This window comes from Chlorocebus sabaeus, chromosome X (genome assembly GCF_047675955.1).
Source record: "Chlorocebus sabaeus isolate Y175 chromosome X, mChlSab1.0.hap1, whole genome shotgun sequence".
Taxonomy (NCBI): domain Eukaryota; kingdom Metazoa; phylum Chordata; class Mammalia; order Primates; family Cercopithecidae; genus Chlorocebus; species Chlorocebus sabaeus.
The window spans coordinates 137,433,546-137,452,581 of record NC_132933.1 but is presented as its reverse complement, the minus strand read 5'-3'; the positions used below and the strand labels follow the sequence as shown (position 1 = coordinate 137,452,581).

At 39.7% G+C, this 19,036-nt stretch overlaps 1 protein-coding gene across 4 annotated transcripts in view; it reads right to left on the bottom strand.

Moving 5' to 3' along the window:
- PIR (pirin) overlaps positions 1-19,036 on the bottom strand; it is a 109,304-nt gene that overhangs the window by 67,272 nt on the left and 22,996 nt on the right. For all 4 annotated transcript variants that reach the window (XM_007991106.3, XM_007991104.3, XM_007991103.3 and 1 more), the window contains exons 4-5: positions 8,320-8,403; positions 3,358-3,564 (exon numbers count right to left, since the gene is read on the bottom strand). In XM_007991106.3, the coding sequence (XP_007989297.1) occupies positions 3,358-3,564; positions 8,320-8,403 (291 nt within the window). The remainder of the gene's footprint in view (positions 1-3,357; positions 3,565-8,319; positions 8,404-19,036) is intronic.

Sequence of the window (19,036 nt, the reverse complement as noted above, 5' to 3'; positions counted from 1 at the left end):
AGTATCGGCATCACCTGGGAGACTGTTAGAAATGTAGACTCTTAGACCCCACCTCAGATGTGCTGAATCAGAGTCTACATTTTATCAAGACCCTCAGGTAATTCACATGAATATTAAAGTTGAAATGATCGCTAATTCCATTTTCTAGATATTTTAGTTGTGGAGATGGAAGTTGTTGATTCTGTATTGGTTGTAAATACATTAATCTCTTGAAATATATATTCTCAGCCTCACCTTGTCATTTAACTTACAATTATCTTCCTGATGCGAAACAATCTTCAGTTTCTTTTTATGGTAGGTCTAGACCTTTGAAGACCCAGTCATTCCTTGTTGATCAGATATTAAGGTTTCAGATGTGCAAAACGATGTTTCTTATGAGACCCACAAAGAAATGGCCAGTTGCTCCCCATCTTTAAAATGACTCTTACTGGTATCCTTTCTTGAGTGCAGGTTAATCACCTTTCCCAAATCACAGCAAATCCCTTTAGCTTAGATGGCAGACATAAATCTCAGCCCAGCTCCTGTTCAAGTTACCATAAATTAATCAAAATAATAACTGCCACTTACGTAGTGCTTACAATGTGTCTGGCACTATTCTGAGAGTTTAATGTATAAAAAGTCACTTAATCTTTGCAAAATACCCTATTTAATAGATGAGACACTGAGGTCCAGGGAAGTTAACTGGCTTGCCCAAAGCCACACAGCTAGTTCATGGTAAGGATTCTAACCTAGGCATTCTATCTCCAGAGTCCATGCTGGTAACCACTGCACCACGCTGCCTCCTGAAATCTAAATTAATGCTGCCCATAGTTCCAAGAGGCGTTATTATTAAAATTAACTCATAAGAAGGACTGATCATTTACTTAGGAGAATATAATTCACTTCAGAGATTTTACTCAACAAAAAGAAATAACAGAAGCTGGCAGACACTAAGACATTACTTTACAAAGTTAAAACATTACCTCTGGTCTCTTATCCTTGGCTGTGATTACAAGACCACACGGTCTGCTGCTTGAAAGTGCTTTACTGGCTCCAACCTTAAATTGCCTTACAATTTCTGTAAATGAGAAGTAGTTGTAAACTCTAAGGATTCGTGATATCACTGGCTTTGCTAATCTACTAAATCACTGGTCTGATTTCTCTTTTGAACTGCCAACAGTTCGACTCTTTTTCTAAATCAAATCTTATGGACAATTACAATATATGAAATTGGGCAAAGTCTTGTGTTTTGGTTGAAACAGAGGGGGGCTTCTTGCCCTCTACTATCCATCTCAGTATCCCCTAAAGGCATGTCCCTAAAACCTCAGAGTCCTGGAAACAGGGAAGGAAAATACCATGTGAGATGCAGTGAGCAGCTTCATATCTGTATTAATTCAGCTCCCTTTAGACCGCTCTGCCTGACACTATACCCAACAATATCTTTTGCTGCTACACCAGGAAGTCCTCACAGGATCTTAACCCTCTTCTGCAGAGCTCAAGGGAAGGAAACTCTCCACAAACAGCTGAAAAGGGCACTCACTGACCAATGCTCGGCAAAACAGAAACGAGTCACAGAAACACAACAAAGGGTTTTTTCCAACGGCAAAGTATGGTATTCAATTACTTTTGTTTGCATTAGAAACACAAAACAAAATAATCCATATACCTAGGCAGGGTAGAGGTAAAAAAAACAAAAACAAAAACAGTAAAACTTTGGTTATAGTTCAGGAAATACAAAAACTGGTAAGTCCCAACCAATAACCATGACCAATCGTTTTTTTTGTTTTTGTTTGTTTGTTTTTTTGAGATGGAGTCTCATTCCATCGCCCAGGCTGGAGTGCAGTGGCGTGATCTGGGCTCACTGCAAGCTCCGCCTCCCGGGTTTATGCCATTCTCCTGCCTCAGTCTTCCGAGTAGCTGGGACTACAGGCGCCCGCCACCAAGCCGGCTAATTTTTTGTATTTTTAGTAGAGACGGGGTTTCACTGTGTTAGCCAGGATGGTCTCAATCTCCTGAGCTCGTGATCCACCCATCTCGGCCTCCCAAAGAGCTGGGATTACAGGCGTGAGCCACTGCGCCCGGCCAACTATGACCAATCTGTTAACCATCCCATGCATCCCATTGAGTGGTTGGTTAGTAGCCACTGCCAAGCCATTAACCCTGATGGTGCACATCAAAAAAATAAAATGTACAGAAGTTAGTTTTAAATAGTTTTAAGTGCTGGTTGTGCACTGGGAGAATGGCAGAGGAACTCCCAATATCTTGATTCACTCAGTGCCAGGTTCCATGTGTAGTATCCGATGTCAGGACTTCTCCCAGATCCCTTCAGATCCCTTTTAACCCTTTCTGTGCCTCCACCTCAAAGTTAATGGCTATAACTAATGACCATTGGGTAAGGGAGCATGAAAGCACAGCTCCGTTGCCAGGGATGGGCTCGGACATCTCTGAGGCATGTTGATCCTCCAAAGTGCCTTGCAGGATCAAGGTAAAGCCACCCTCTTCAGGACTTTGCCTAAGATGGCAGCCTTGCTTCACTTCCTCCCCCAATTTGTCCTGATTCCTTTTACTGTTCTCCTAGGAACACTTACTCAAAAATCACTTGCATGGGAATCTTCATCTCAGGGTCTGCTTCTGGGAAACCCCACCTCAGAGAGTACACTACCCAGCTTGCCACTACCTCAAATTGGTGGGTATGAGGAATCTTATCCTCCCCAGAAGCAGTTCTGGTGTGCAATTAACATGGCGTTTGCCCCACCCCTTTCCTCCCACAAATATATCCATAATCTTTAGCCTAAATTGATTTATTCGATCAAAAAGGTGAGACTATAAACCCAAATAGTATAAAGTTCCAGTTGAAAAGAATGTACAGGGCATGTCATGTATGGGTTAGACAAATTGTCAAGTTAAAATTTAAAAATAAACTTTCTGCAATGTAGTAGTGTGCTTTCCTTACATTACTAAGTTAAGCATAAGTAATTGACATAAATATTTGTGAAGGGGAGTTTGGTCTTGCTTTTTGGTTGTTTCTTAAAGGTAGCAACCTTGCCGTACTGAGGAGCTACAATTTAAAGCATAAAACTGCACTATAAGTGAAAGGAATTAGGCTAAATCAGCACACACATTAAGACATACTTTGAAAATTGCTCTTGACCAAACTTTATATGAGCTTGCTTTCTTGTAATTTTCCTAACTCTATGGGTTTGTATGCAGCAAAAATTTCTGAGTTTTCTTAGGTTGCACTTACTCTGACACCTATGATTCAAGTCCATCCCATGGGACATGAATTTTGGTAAACCTAGCGAGAGCTGACAACCCAGAAGGGGCCAGCCTTATGTCACTGCACGCCTCAGGTTAAATAGACACAACAGCCTGGCTTACCTTTATTCCCAGAGCTTCTCCAGAAATGACAGCAACTGTCACACCATCCCTACTGGGTTTAGGGATTTCTTCACTTTTCAGTTCCTGGTACTGAGGCTCCACCATCTTCTCTGAGCTCCTCAAATTAACCCACAGTTGTAGGCCGTGGGCTGGCTCCTCTGAGCAAGGCATCTCGGCGTGCAGAATGCCCCGGCCCGCAGTCATCCACTGCAAACACCAAACCAACAAGAAGGAAATGTAACCAAGCTCCTAATAGGTCTACAGGTGGAACAATTAAAACACCATCACGCAGTGACGCGTCTTACAGGTGCTGCTATCAGAGCCCCTGGGCATCGAGAGGAATAATAAACATCAGTGACAATTGCTGGGGCCCTTTCCAGTTTTGCAAATGCTTCCTGTGCTTCCTCACTTGAAATCAACACATCAGAACTGAAATTCCCACAAATGGAAGAATCCTGTCTTTGACATCCCTGAGTCTTAGATTAAGCTCTAAGACAGGGAGTTGCAGGAAGATAATATACTGGGCTGTGTTCTCAGGAGATACAACTTAAGAAGTGAAAAAAGCAGGATTTGGCAGGGGGAGAAGCCTACCAGCAATGCAGTTACTACAGAGGCTTTAGCCAATCCAACAGGGAGCTCTGGAGTTGAGATGAACCTTCAGAATTGTCCCAGCTTGAGACAATGTGGCCCAAGTTTTTACATCCCCACATCAGCAAACCATTGACTGTGGGCCATCCCCAAGTAGAAAGCAGGGCAGTTCCTAGGGAGGGAAGCAGCTGTGAGCCATCAGCAGCCAGTGTTCCCAGACATTGGAGGATAAATATGTGGGCCTAAAAATACATTTGGAGGTCCCCAGTATCCACTATACTGTGGGTGGTTAACTTGTGTCTGTACTTGCTCACTTCCAGTAATGGAACCCTCGCTACTTGGAGAAACAATTATTGCCTCCACTGTTGTGCAGATTCTTCAAGTGTTTGTTCATGTCTTTATTAAGAGCAGATTAGGGACCAGCCCCAAAGCCTAAATCTTGGAATCTGGAGATGAAGGTATGAACATCATAGATGCATTTCCTATCTTAGTTTGAGTTCTCCCACAGAAGTTCCTGAGACAAAGACACGTGCAGGTTGTTTATTTGGAAAGTGATGCAGAAAGCACAAGTGAGAGAGGAGGGAAGAGTGAGGCAAGGGAGAAAGCCAAAAAGAGTTGTTAATGAGAAGGTTACATCTGTGGACATCTGGAATTCAATCCCACTGGGAACCATATATGTGCTTTCAAATTGTTGCATGGAGGAGAGGGGAAGCTAGGGTATTTAGACTCCGATTCCCATCCTTCACTGACCAAGAGTTCCCATGGGAGTGTTAAATCACTGACACATATGGTCTGCCCAATACGTGGGCTGGAGAAAGCCCTCAGACAGAGTAGCAGCACTTGAGATGGTGCTGTACACATATGGGGACCATCGCCACCTGAACTCACAGTTGGGCCAAGGGGCTATGAGGCAGGCCATCAACAGCATCTTCCACACAGCTGTCGTCGGGGGAATAATCCTTAAGCAAACAATGTCATGCATCATTATTGCCATTATAATTGTGCTTGGCACTTCAAAGAATGACAGGGTTCTGTGAGCACATGAAATGTCCTGCTCAGTTCAAGGCAGCTTATCTGAGGGTGCAATCTTCAGGCTGAGATCCAAACAAGGAGTAAGAATTAGCCAGGGGAAGGGGAACAGGAAGAGGATTCCACGGAGAGATAACAGCATGTGAAAAAGACTCTGAGACAAGAATGAGCATTATTAGTTGAAGGATCTGAAAGGAGGCCAATGCACACTTTAAAGATTTTTTTTCTTCTATGAAGTCTAGATTTCCCTCTACTCCCATTTGAAAAGGCTTGTTAAACCTTCTAATGTAGGAGTTGGCAAACCACAGCCTGGGGGCCCAATCTAACCTGCCACCTGTTTCTGTAAAGGTTTATTGGCACCTGGTCATACCCATTCATTAACATACGGTCTATGTCTGCTTTCACGCTGCAGTGACAGAGTCTGGTAGCGGCAGCAGAGACCATATGGCCCCCAAAGCTCATTTGCCCTTTATAGAAAAAATCTGTTGACCCTGCGCTAATGCAGTATAAAGTATACCTAAACACCTTCTTATGCTGCATTTCTTCTGTCTAATGATAGCTATTGGTGCCCCTCAAAGACATCTTCCCATTTTTAAGCATTTTCCTTTTCCCTTAAAAGTTCATTTCTTTATATTTTCAATGCCGTGGTTATCCTTTTTAGATATGAGCTAGTTTGGTAATACTTTACTTAAAATGGCCTATATATGGGATCTGGAAGGGGAGAACAGGGTTCTCTTTCCATCCTCATCATTTACTAGCTCTGAGGTCATGGGTATCTGTTTTTAAAAACATCTTTAAATCCCCATTTCCTCATTTTTAAAAATGAGATGAGAATAATATTATACTTCTTTTTGCTGGGCACAGTGGCTCATGCCTGTAACCTAAGCACTTTGGGAGGCCAAGGCGGGTGGATTGCTTGAGCCTAGGAGTTTGAGACCAGCCTGGACAACATAACGAGACCCCATCTCTACAAAAAAATAAAATTAGCCAGGTGTGGTGTTGTGCACCTGTGGTCCCACCGACTAGGGAGGCTAAGGTGGAAGGATCGCTTGAGCTGGGGAGGTCGAGGCTGCAGTGAACCGTGAATGCACCACTGCACTACGGCCTGAGCAACAGAGTGAGGCCCTGTCTCAAAATGATAATAATAATAATACTTATCGCAAAGACATCATGCATATGAAAACTCTGAATAAACTGAAAGACACTATGCAATCATCATCCTAATCAATGTGAAGTTATAGTGGTAGAAAAAGTGTTGACCAGTGTCTCACATGTATGGCTGCTAGGCAGCTCCATGGTGCAGATGGCAGAAGTCACCACTTCCATGAACAGGACATTTCCAGTCATCGTATCTAGTTTTGTAAGCGGTCTTCATTTTGTTTTCTGCTCCAGTGAGAGGTCACTATTGACTTTTTGCCATGACTTTGGTTTTGTTTTGTCTTTAAATTTCACTTTCATTGAAATCTTATGATTCAAATATGTGAATTTATCATCCCTCAAAACATATATATATAAAATCCCAGAAAGTACCTGGTATAGAGTTCTGACTTACAAAACTGGCAAACATGACCCAAGTGTTTTGGGACATTTTAACTGTAACGTATCTCAGACAAGACTAGGATGATGGAGGGCTCAAGGTCATTGTCTTAAGTGATAACACCTAACCCTGCAAATGAGTTGGAAGATAAATAATACATTATCTCAAATGCAGCAGAGTGGTCTAGAAAGATGAGGACTGAAACAATCACTGAATTTGGCAATTGGGACATCACAAGTGACCATTATCTGAATAGCTTCAGTAAAGACTTGGAAGGGGCTACTGAGAGGCCAGATCTGATTTCAGTAAGTGCAAAATGAATGAAAGATAAGGAAGTTGGGATATCATTCCTGATTACTTTTATTATTATTATTATTATTATTATTATTATTATACTTTCAGTTCTAGGGTACATGTGCACAACGTGCAGGTTTGTTACATATGTATACATGTGCCATGTTGGTGTGCTGCACCCATTAACTCGTCATTTACATTAGGTATATCTCCTAATGCCATCCCTCCCCCTTCCCCCTCCCCACAAAAGACCCCGGTGTGTGATGTTCCCCTTCCTGTGTCCAAGTGATCTCATTGTTCAATTCCCACCTATGAGTGAGAACATGCGGTGTTTGGTTTTCTGTTCTTGCGATAGTTTGCTGAGAATGATGGTTTCCAGCTGCATCCATGTCCCTACAAAGGACACAAACTCATCCTTTTTTATGGCTGCATAGTATTCCATGGTGTATATGTGCCACATTTTCTTAATCCAGTCTGTCACTGATGGACATTTGGGTTGATTCCAAGTCTTTGCTGTTGGAATTCCAAGTCTTTGCTATTGGTGCTGCAATAAACATATGTGTGCATGTGTCTTTATAGCAGCATGATTTATAATCCTTTGGGTATATCCCCAGTAATGGGATGTACCCAATGGTAATGGGTAATGGGATGGCTGGGTCCAATGGTATTTCTAGTTCTAGATCCTTGAGGAATCGCCACACTGTTTTCCACCATGGTTGAACTAGTTTACAGTCCCACCAACAGTGTAAAAGTGTTCCTATTTCTCCACATCCTCTCCAGCACCTGTTGTTTCCTGACTTTTTAATGACTGCCATTCTAACTGGTGTGAGATGGTATCTCATTGTGGTTTGATTTGCATTTCTCCGATGGCTAGTGATGATGAGCATTTTTTCATGTGTCTGTTGGCTGTATGAATGTCTTTTTTTGAGGAACGTCTGTTCATATCCTTTGCCCACTTTTTGATGGGGTTGTTTGTTTTTTTTCCTTGTAAATTTGTTTGCATTATTTGTAGGTTCTGGATATTAGCCCTTTGTCAGATGAGTAGATTGCAAAAATTTTCTCCCATTCTGTAGGTTGCCTGTTCACTCTGATGGTAGTTTCTTTTGCTGTGCAGAGGCTCTTTAGTTTAATTAGATCCCATTTGTCAATTTTGGCTTTTGTTGCCATTGCTTTTGGTGTTTTAGACATGAAGTCCTTGCCCATGCCTATGTCCTGAATGGTATAACCTAGGTTTTCTTCTAGGGTTTTTATGGTTTTAGGTCTAACATTTGAGAAATGTAAGAAAAAGACTAGGTGGGAACTAAAAAGTGATTGAGGGGTCAAGGAAAGTGTGAAAGAAGAATATAAGAGACCTGTGTGGTTTCCAGGCTGAGTAAAAGAATCTGTAGAAAGGGAGAAGTCAAGAATATAACAGAGAGAGTGTGGAAAGGGTGAATGTACTGGAAGTGGGCAGGATCAAGCATGTGCACTCAAAAACTACTAAACCACCAGCAATTCCTTGTCCTTGGCCATACCTGCAAATCTCCTGGGTTCATTTGACCAGTGTGTCCACAGAAGTCTTCATGGGCCATGCTGCCCCCTTCCAGGAGGTAGGATACCTTTGAAAAACAAACAGGAAAAAAAGTAGATCCTTTGCCTATTTTTAAATTGGGTTATTATTTAATTATTCCCACTGACTTGTATGAGTTCCTTGTATATTTTGGAACTTAATCCCTTATTGGATAATATGGTTTGCAAACATTTTCTCCCATTCTGTGAGTTGCCTTTTCATTTAAAAAAAAAAATAGGCAAATGACTTGGATAGACACTTTTCCAAGGAAGACATACAAATGGCCAACAGGTATATGAAAAGGTAGTCAACATCATCAGAAAAAATGCAAATGAAAGCTACAATGAGACATTATCTCACATCTGTTAGGACAGCTGTTAACAAAAGGTCAAAAGAAAACAAGTGTTGGTGACGGTGTGGAGAAAAGGGAATCCTTATACATTGCTGGTGGGATGGTAAATTAGTATAGACATTATAGAAAAGAATATGGAGGTTCTTCAAAAGATGAAAAATAGAATTCCTATGCAACACAGCAATCTCATCCTGGGTATATATCCAAACAAAATAAAATCACTATCTCAAAGAGTTGTTTTATACTCCCATGTTCATTGCAGCATTATTCGTAATAGCCAAGATATGGAAATAACTAGAGTATCTGTTGACCAATAAATAGATAATGTGATATATATACACAATGGAGTACTATTCAGCCTTACAAAAGAAGGAAATGTTGCAATTTTCAGCAACACGGATGAACCTGGAGGATATTATGCTAAGCGAAATAAGCTAGACACAGAGGGACAAATACTGCATGATCTCACATAAACAGAGTAGAAGGATAGCTACCAGGGGTCAGGACGTAGGAACACGGGAAGATGTTGAGTAAAGGGTACAAATTTGCAGTGACAAGATGAATATGTTCTGAAGACCTAAATCACAGCATAGTGACTAGAATTAATAGTAAGTATTGTAAACTTAAAATTTCCTAAGAGAGTAATCCTCTGTGCTCTCACCATAAAAATAGGTAACTATGTGAGGTAATGGATACCTTAGCTTGATTGTGGTAATCATTCCACAATGTATACATACATCAAATCATCACATTGTACACCTTGAATATAAACAATTTTTATGTGTCAACCATACCTCAATAAAGCTCGAAAAAAAGGAAAAAGAAAAAGTAGGTATTGGGTAGCTGTGAAGATGTGTTTGCTTTTTCCACAGAAAATTTGTTGAGAAAAGTGTCAGCAGCAACTAAGTGGAGTAAACTGAGAGAAAGAATCTCTGTGACCGGGCCACATTAGCCATAAAATGTCTTCGAAAGAATTCCACCTAGGTGTCCCTTCCTCCTGGTAGATGCATCCCTGAACCTGCCAGAGCTCACAGCTGAGTGAAAAGAGCCGCCACTCACCCCTTCAGCCCAGCAGATGATGGCCCTGGCATGGTGGGCCCTGGAGATCAGGGTGAAAGAGAGACAGCTCCTGTTGAACCAGCAGGGCCCCTGTTACCAAGGCTTGTTCACACAGGTGTGTGGGATGACATATGTGAGGTCTCCACACCTTCGCCAAAAAGCTGCCTCAGGAAATCCAAAGGAAACGTATTTCTGACACCAAGCACACAAACTTGCTAGGTGCTCAATAAATGTTTCTAAAATACGTTAAATGAATTCATATAAATTAAAGTCAACTTTTCCAGGGACATGTCTATACTAAATCTAAAAGTGGAAAGAAATTCTATGCTGCCCAATAGAGTAGCCACTAGCAACATGTAGCCATTTAAATTTAAATTAATTAAAATTAAATAAAATTGGCTGGGTGTGGTGGCTCACGCCTGTAATTCCAGCACTTTGGGAGGCCAAGATGGGCCGATCGCCTGAGGTCAGGAGTTCAAGACCAGCCTGGATAACACGGTGAAACCCCGTCTCTACTAAAACTACAAAAAAATTAGCCGGGTGTGGTGGCAGGCACCTGTAATCCCAGCTACTGGGGAGGCTGAGGCAGGAGAATCACTTCAACTCAGGAGGCAGAGGTTGCAGTGAGCCGAGACCGCACCATTGCACTCCAGCCTGGGCAACAAGAGTGAGGCTTCATCTCAAAACAAAAAAAAAACAAAAACAAAACCAAAAAAAATTAATTTAATTTAAAATTCAGCACCTCAGGTGCACCTGCCACATTTTGGGTGCTCAAAAGCCCCATCCGGCTAATGGCTATCATATTGGATAGTGCAGATTATAGAACATTTCCATCTTCACAGAAAATTCCATTTGATAGCACAGATTTAGATAGAATGAATTTGAAAAGCAGTAGTCAACTATGGTAGGCATTTTGTGCACACAGAAAAACCTTCCCAGGACTTTCTGCAATCACAGTACCTTTTGGTAGAACAAGAATCACATCAACTCTAAAAAGTAGAAGAAAATTAAACCCTTCTTATTTCATTATTCTACTAAAGGGAAAAATCAAGCAACTCTAAACTTCTCATTTTAAGGCTATTGTGATTACTCTAGCAAATAAAGATTAAAAGATACCAAATAATTAGCAAGAATTTAAAATTACCTCGGGAACATGGTAACATTGTTATTTGAAATATATAATTTAGCACTTAAAGCGTAAAATGTTGTGTGTCAGGACATGGGCTCTTTTTGTATAATCTATTTGGATTCGACATCCATTTTGTATGCATTTGGGAAATTTATCTGTAACTCCTTCAAGAAATACCAATCAGCCTAAACAGTTCTGAAAGGCATGTGCAAAACCATGTTTATCTGCAAAACACGTGTGGCTTCCCAACTTAAGCTTAAGGGCGACAAGTTCTAACATTTACATTATCATTACTGGATGAATTTTTGTATATTAGCTATCTCAATGTTTTCTTTAAAACAATGTGTTTATCCTTCTTAATCTTGGATACTTTACTTCAAAATTTTATTAACTATTATTAAATGAGTGAACCAGAAAATGTAGTCTCTGACTAAAATCCCAACATATTTTGTAATTATGTAGCCAGACCTAATTTTCACTCAAATATATTCAACCAAAGAAACCAATTTAAATCAGTACTTAAAAAGAATAAGCAATGCTTTTTACCAACAAATCCCTAAATCCACAATAATCAACAGAGTGGAAATATTATAAGATTTAAAGAAGAAAGAAAAACAAAAAATGCCCAGGAGGCAAGAGAAGAGAAAATATTTATGAAGTTCTCAGCATATACATCAGATATTGCTGTTTTACACAAACAAAATTGTTATTTCCTCCTCTATACACGCACTCATCGCATATGTCAAAGCCAGATTGTTTTTGTAGTCTATGTTTTTGCTTTATCCTAAGGCATAAAAAGTAGACCTAACTAGTCTTTTTTTATATGAAAATTCAAAAGGTTGTTTTAAAAAATCATAAATGGCAATGGTTATTATTCTGCCCTACACATTTGTATATTTGACACAATCATATCCATTCAAATATATTAAAGCTATGATACAATAATTTTAAAATAATATATTGAGAAGGTAAGTGCACCAACAACATTCACTGAACAAATGCTCACTGAAGTCCTATAATGTTGTAGGTACTATGTTGGGAGATAAAAAAGTGGAGAAGACAGATACGGTAACTGTCTTCATGAAGCTTATATTCTCATGAGGAAGATATGCAGTAAGTAGGACTGGTAGATTTGAAAGTAGAAATTGAGTTTGTAGAGCCAAGCCCCCTCCTCTCTTCCTCCTCTTGACAGTGAGCCCACCCGCAGAAAGCAAGTGCCCTCTTTCTCTCTGTCTCCGTGAGAGTGACTAGCACCTGTGCTGGTAGCCAACAGGGGTCTAGCACAGCTGGTGAGATCTGAGTAAGTCTGCCTTCTTTCCAGGTGCAGTATTCAGAGGCCCACCTGCCTGCAGATATAAGCTACCTTCTCCAACATCAGCTTTATCCGAAATAAAGGTATTTTTGCCTGCCATCTTTCTTACTCCTTTATCTTCTCAATTGGTTGAGAATTCAGGCTGGGAGAACAAGTTAGTATTTATTATGCCTCCTAATACCTAAACTAAAAGCAATAAAAGCCTTGCTACTGTCATGTTGTTGACGTTTCATATTGCAGATTTATAAGAAACTCACCTCTTCCTGAACTAACTTTACTGGATGCCAGTTCTTGAATCAAAATATTTATAAAGCACGTAATACAGTGCAAATCAGGGCTGGCTGACACAAGGACTCTCCACGTTTCATCCTGCAGAACAATATCATTGAGGTAGACTGTGAACAGAATAGCCCAGTCAGGGCCTTTACCCCAGCAGGTCACAGGCAGATGGCTACAAAAATTAGAGGTTCTAGGTTTGAAGTCTAAAACCCCCATCTGGGAACTTGCTATGGTAATGGCAACAATGCAACATTGGCACAGGGATAGAAGAGACCCATTTGTATGCGAAATTAATATATGAGAGTAGCAATTTCAAATCAGTGGGGCAAGGATGTATTTCCCAGTGAATGATGTTGGAACAAATGACCATATGAAAAAAGACAGCAATCCCCCACTACATACAAAAACATGTTCCAAATAGATGAAGGATTTAAATGCAAATAGTACACTTCTGAGATTTAAATCTAAGGAGACAAAAAATACAAGATTTTCTGCACAATTCTATTCTCTGCAATATTTACTGTAATAGCAAAAGACAGGGACATTCTGGATGATAGGTTAATAAGTAACACAACTAAATTACAGTGTAGCCATATAAGAGAATACTATGCAATTGTTAAAAAGTGATATAGATCTTTATTTATTGACACGGAAAAAAATGAAATATTATTTAAATGAAAAAGCAGGTTACAGAACAGCAATTCTATTTAAAGGGGACAAATAAAACAATGTATTCAAATGGACTCATTTAAATAAAATTATCCAGTTGTGTTAGTATGCATGGAGGTGCCTGGATGAACATACATCACAGTGTGAACAGTGGTCATCTCCAGATAGTAGAATTTCAGATATGTTTCTTTCCATTTTTCTGATAGTTTGAATTTTCTTTAATAATTAATTGGCTTTTATACAATGGAAGCAACATTTTTATTTTGGAAAAAACAAAGATGCTGCCACTAATCAGTGGATGAAAGTAAGTGGTATAGTTTATATTACACAGATGCTGATGAATATCTTGTTCCCTGCTTCTGGGGCTGGATAGAAAGGCAGTGAGACACAAGGGGAAACAGTGAGAATCAGAAGGGTAACTCCACATTACATGTAGGACAATGCAGCTCTGACTTTAACATGTGCTACTGTGTGGGAAGACCTGCATTTTTTTATAGACAGCGTTTATGTCAGAATAGGAACAAAGCATTTAGGATCTAATACAAAGCTTAAAAATTTAAGGGGACAAACAAAAGCTTCCAGATTTCAAACCATCAGCCAAACTATAAGGGGTGGTGTCTAGAATTGCTTCGCTTTTCCTGCTGCACATGCATTTTTAATTAAAATAATTGCATGAGAAAGGCAATCTCCATTCTGTTTGGGCTGAAGCTCCCTTTTGGGCTCTCAAAAGAGTCCCTTTCAAATCATATTCTTTTCCATCCCCAAATATTTTTCAATTATCCAAGCCTAAGGGCTTTCAGGTTGCTAACCATCTAAAAATATGTCAAGCAACTTTAAAAAGTAAATTGTGGTGCGTATGACTCATTTAAGGATGAAAATCTAAGTGGACATCAAGGTTTCTTTTCCAAATTTGATTTTAGGAAGCAATTTCAACACTTTTTTAAAAAGATTCAGGAAACAGTTATCCCCCCTTTCCTCTACTTTGCAGTGTGGATGTTCCTTTCCCTGGTTATACAATTAAACCTCGTTGCTCCTATCCTAAATATCATAAAATCTGAATTAGAGAAGTCTGGTCAATGAAGTTTTATTGAATACAAAATGCCTACCTTTTACTACTTAAAGCAAAAAACATACTTTCAGTCTTTGGGAAAAAAAAATCAGAAACCAAGGAAACCACTGACCTTTTACTTATTATAACCTTTTATTTGTTTTTTTTTTTTTTGCTAAGTAGTGTAAATGCTAGACTGAGACTTTACATATAAATTAATGTCTGTAGAGGATTTTTTAAAACACTGAAGCAGTACTTCTGAGAGTTGACACAATCCAGATGATTTTTTAGGGTATTACATAATCACAAACACCTGGAGAATTGCCGTGGGTGGCTGACGAATTGTGAGTGTTATGTTTAAACTCAAGAGTTGCATGTGTGTAATTAAGTAAGAAATTTGTAATCTGAAACAGGTGTTTTCTTAAAGCACTTGATGTGCTTCTTGGTCCCGCTTCCTCTTTTCCTCCTTCTAGTTCTTTCCGTGAGTCTTTACTAAATATTTTTTGCTTCCTTGTCAGTTCTTGTTTCCTTGTGTGTTTGTGTTTGCGGGCAGAAGGACAAAATACACAATAGGGATGAAAGAAAAGTGTCACTTGCCATGTGAAGTTTAGGAAAGGTGCACCTCAAGGAGCTATACATTAATTCTGAAGAATTACAAAGCAAGGGAGAATATAGTTTGCTCTTTCTGGCTGGTATTTAGAAGGCAGAGTCTGAGTACCTCATTCAGTGTTTGGGAATAAGATGCAAGACCTCTTCGTTAAATGTTTATATTATAGGGAAAACTACGATTTCCTTTAATTTCCATTTGCTTTAAAATAGTGGCTGTTTTTTTTGTTTGTTTTATTTTTTGTTTTGTTTTTTTTTTTTTGTTTTTTTTTGTTTTGTTTTGTTTTTGTTTTTTTTGTCTACTAGTGGCTTGGTAGGAAAAAGAGAAAAACAAAGCAAAACACGAGTTGAGGTCATGGCTGATGAGAGATGCCAGCAAGGAACATATTGCATAATAGAAGCTGCTAATTGGTCTTCAAGGATATTTGAATCTATACAATTAAGGACTCAAGTTATTTTATAAAAATGTTTTCATGACTTGAGTAGAAACCTGGAAAATCACTCCACTAAATTGACTCACCCAATCCCAACCCCGCATACGCACCTTCACAAGTTCCAAAAGGTGGTTTTAACAAAAAGGAAAAGATAACCAACACAGTTCAAGTATTCAGCCAATGGACAAACCCAAGTATTTTAAAGCTCTACCAGGTCCTGCCTTACATGTCCCTGCCACTACCCTGCAGAAGCACCAGTGCTTCAGAGACTCCCGCCACTCTGCCCCCTGCAGGTGTGGCCCTGTCTCCAAAAACTACTCGGGCTTTGTGGCTCTGGTGCAAACCTCGGGTTTGCCATTTACCCAGTTTGGTATGCAGGGTGAACTCCCTTCACTTCTTGGAGGCTCAGTCTCCTCATGTACAGAATAGACCTGGGAGGTGAGGTCTCCGAGTGTGGTAAGTAGTGAGTAATGTGTGCAAAGCACCTGGCCCATAACAGGTGATGAGTAAGTTCTAGAGTTGGCACAGCCACCACAGCTCCGTGGGGCAGAGATCCCATTCGTGGATCCTCATTCATGCTTCTTGGAATAGTTCCCCCCACCCCCTCCAATAGTCTCACAGTTCACCTTCTCGCTTCACTCAAGCCTCTTTTCAAATGTTACTGCCTAAGAAAGGCCATCTCCAACCAGCCCATCTGGTCTAATTTATCAACCAATTCTTTATCCTCCTACCATGGTTTGTTTCTTCTTCCTAGCTTTTTCACTATGGGACACTATATTATGTAATTATTTGTTATTAATTTATTGTCTGTCTTCATTAAGAGAATGTAAGCCCCATGAAGGCAGGGACTTTTTTAACTTACTTCTTTAACTTAGCTACAATGGTGCCTAGCATACAGCTGGCACTGAAGATTTGTTCAATTAAGGAATGAATTGATCAATCAATAGATGGAAGGATGGATGAATAGCATCTTATATTTGCATAGCATTTCAGCATTTACAAAGCATCTGATCCTGGAAATATGCGATCACCTATATATTACTGATGAAAACATCGTGGCTTAGTGAGATTAAGGTTACAGTTAATAATAGCAGAACAAGGATCTAAACCAACATTTTCTGTCCCTGAGAATAAAACTACTTTCACTCGCCCACACCCATGCTGCCTCACAAATGCTGACGGCATATTGCCAGTAACGTACGTGCTGGGAGCACAGGGCTTGTTTCAGAGGAGAAATCCCGTGACAATTGCAATAGGAGCCAGAACTGCAAGGATTTCACACAGGTAACAAGAGGACTTTGCCAACTTTAGTGGCTTTAGGCAAACTGGCTATTTCAGGCAAAGAAAGGGTTCTACTGCTAATATACACAAAGCTGAAAATAGGCCTCATGATTTCTGAGTGAAGGGAGGAGGTTTATGGGCGATCCCAAAGCTACAGGATCCTGAGATGAGGCGATCATGAAATCCTTCTTTGGTGTGGATATCAAAGAGTTCTGCCTAACATCTAACTACAAAGAGAAGAACAACTGACTTATTTGTCTCTTATTTTTTTATGTTGTTCCCATTCTCAAGTCTCCCAAACCTATTTTTTTCTTTCACTCTGATTAACATTTCTGACACAGACATCAGGGTTCTATAATAATCATATTCCCAAACCTAACTACTCAAGAGAGCTGAATTACAAACTCCCTGCGAAACTTCCAGCTGCTTCTAGAACCCCAGGACCAGGAATGTCCCTTTTCATTCAAACCCAGATCAGGAATAAATGTTTTGGGATATCTCTTCAGACAAGCTACGCCTGGGTCTCCATGTAATCAGCAGCCCAACTTCTTAACTGGCACCACCTACATCTGGCAAAACGGTGCTCAAGATGTTCATTTCCATTGTTTTAATTCCCACGTTATACTGAAGGGGCCTGAAGGGAATGGTTTGCTAACTTCTATGACTACCCAAATGTCCACGTACAAAAGTGTTCTCTCTGTACCTAAGGGAGAAAACGGGTAGTCAGAACCAATGTTGCTTAAGAGAGCCCTCTGCTGACACAAATGATGTGTGCTCATCCTTTTCCTAAAATCAAACCTCACCAAACCAGATCTATGTCTTGCCAATAGATCCGCTGATTACTAAATATGTCTTGCAGCACATGTATGTCGTCTCTGCTTAAAGACTGTGTGTCACTGTGGCAGGTTGCCACCTAGTCATTAAGGGATCAGCTATGTTGTGGCATAGAGGGAAGTTCTTCCGCTCAGTACTTCCAGTTGAAAGTTACTAAGGCAGACACCTAAGAATGAGGTGCCTGAATACACTTGTTTGCACATACGGTTTTGGGCAGGTTTGGGACTCACAGGGGTCTTACAGAGGAATAGGTTTGAGAGACTCATGTCAATTTTCCTTTTAATATTTTGTTAAAAATTCATTATATTTAATTAAGCAGCTGACACATTTTTATGACCACATTATTATTATGACTCCCTGATTCAAATCACTGTAGATATAATTTCTCAAACTTTTAGTGAGTGTGATCATTGTACTTGATGTTATCGGGCCCCAGGTCCCAGGATTTTGGACATCAAGAAGCAATAAAACATTTTATAATAAAGGGGTCTGACAGAGGGATGCCAAATTTTTGCCTTCCTTAGTCTTTTAAAAATAAAAGTTAAATTTTGGAATAATTTTTAAGTTTACATAACAATTGTAAAGATAGTATGGAGAGTCCACCCAGCTTCTCCTGCCATTAACACATTGCATAACCTCAGAACATTTGCCAAGACTAAGAAACCAACATTGATACATTGCCATTAACTAAAGTATATCATTTATGTGGCTTTCACCAGTTTTTCTATGAATATCCATTTTTGGTCCAGGATCCATGTCATCATGACTCCTTGGTTTCTTCCATCTGTGACAGTTTCTCACTCTTTCCTCGTTTTTCATGAGCTTGATAATTGTGAAGACTACTGGTGAAGTATTTTATACAATGCTCCTCAATGGTGGGTGGTGGTGCCAACTTTTAAATTCAGATTGTGAAAGGTAAAAATTATCTACTATGGTCATCATTTTATAAAAGAAAGGCCATTCTAACAACCAAAACAAGGAAGAATAGCAATATCTGAATAAAGAACAATCTTTTAAATAAAATAAATGTATCTCCAGGAAAGGCCCACTACTTTGCTAATCATTCCTCCCTCCCCTTTCTTTTTCTTTCTTTCGTTCTGGCCCACCCAAGATAAAATGTCATTACAAACTCACAAACAGGAAGTCAAGAATTACCTAGAAGGAACACAGTGGTCATTGCTTCCATACCTTCAGGGAGCTACCACTCTAGCAGAAGATAAACCACTAAAATATGCAGACAAGAGACATAAAAGCTAAAGAGAAGTACAAGCGAATCTAGAGGAAAGATTGATTGTGACAAAGAATCCAGAGGAATGAGGGAGTAATTTGTGGAGGAGGAATCCTCCCAGGTGACTCTTAAAAAGATGAAATTTGGGGGAAAAAATTAAAGTGGGGTGGGAAGAAAATGTATACGGAAAGAGGGAAAAATTAGGTTGTAGTAAGTTATAAGCAACTAAAACATGAATTTATTATCATGTTACCACTACATCATGAACAGTGTTGCAGCTATAAGAAGCAAGGTAAATGATTGTCCTTAAATAGCCAGGTACAATCAACCTAATCCATTTTCTCATTATACTGGAAGTTCAGAGGACAAGTGAGAGCACTATTTTGCACTTACAGGTAGGAAAATTCAGATCCCTGGACCATGAAATCATAGGTCCCACAGTAAGTCAGTG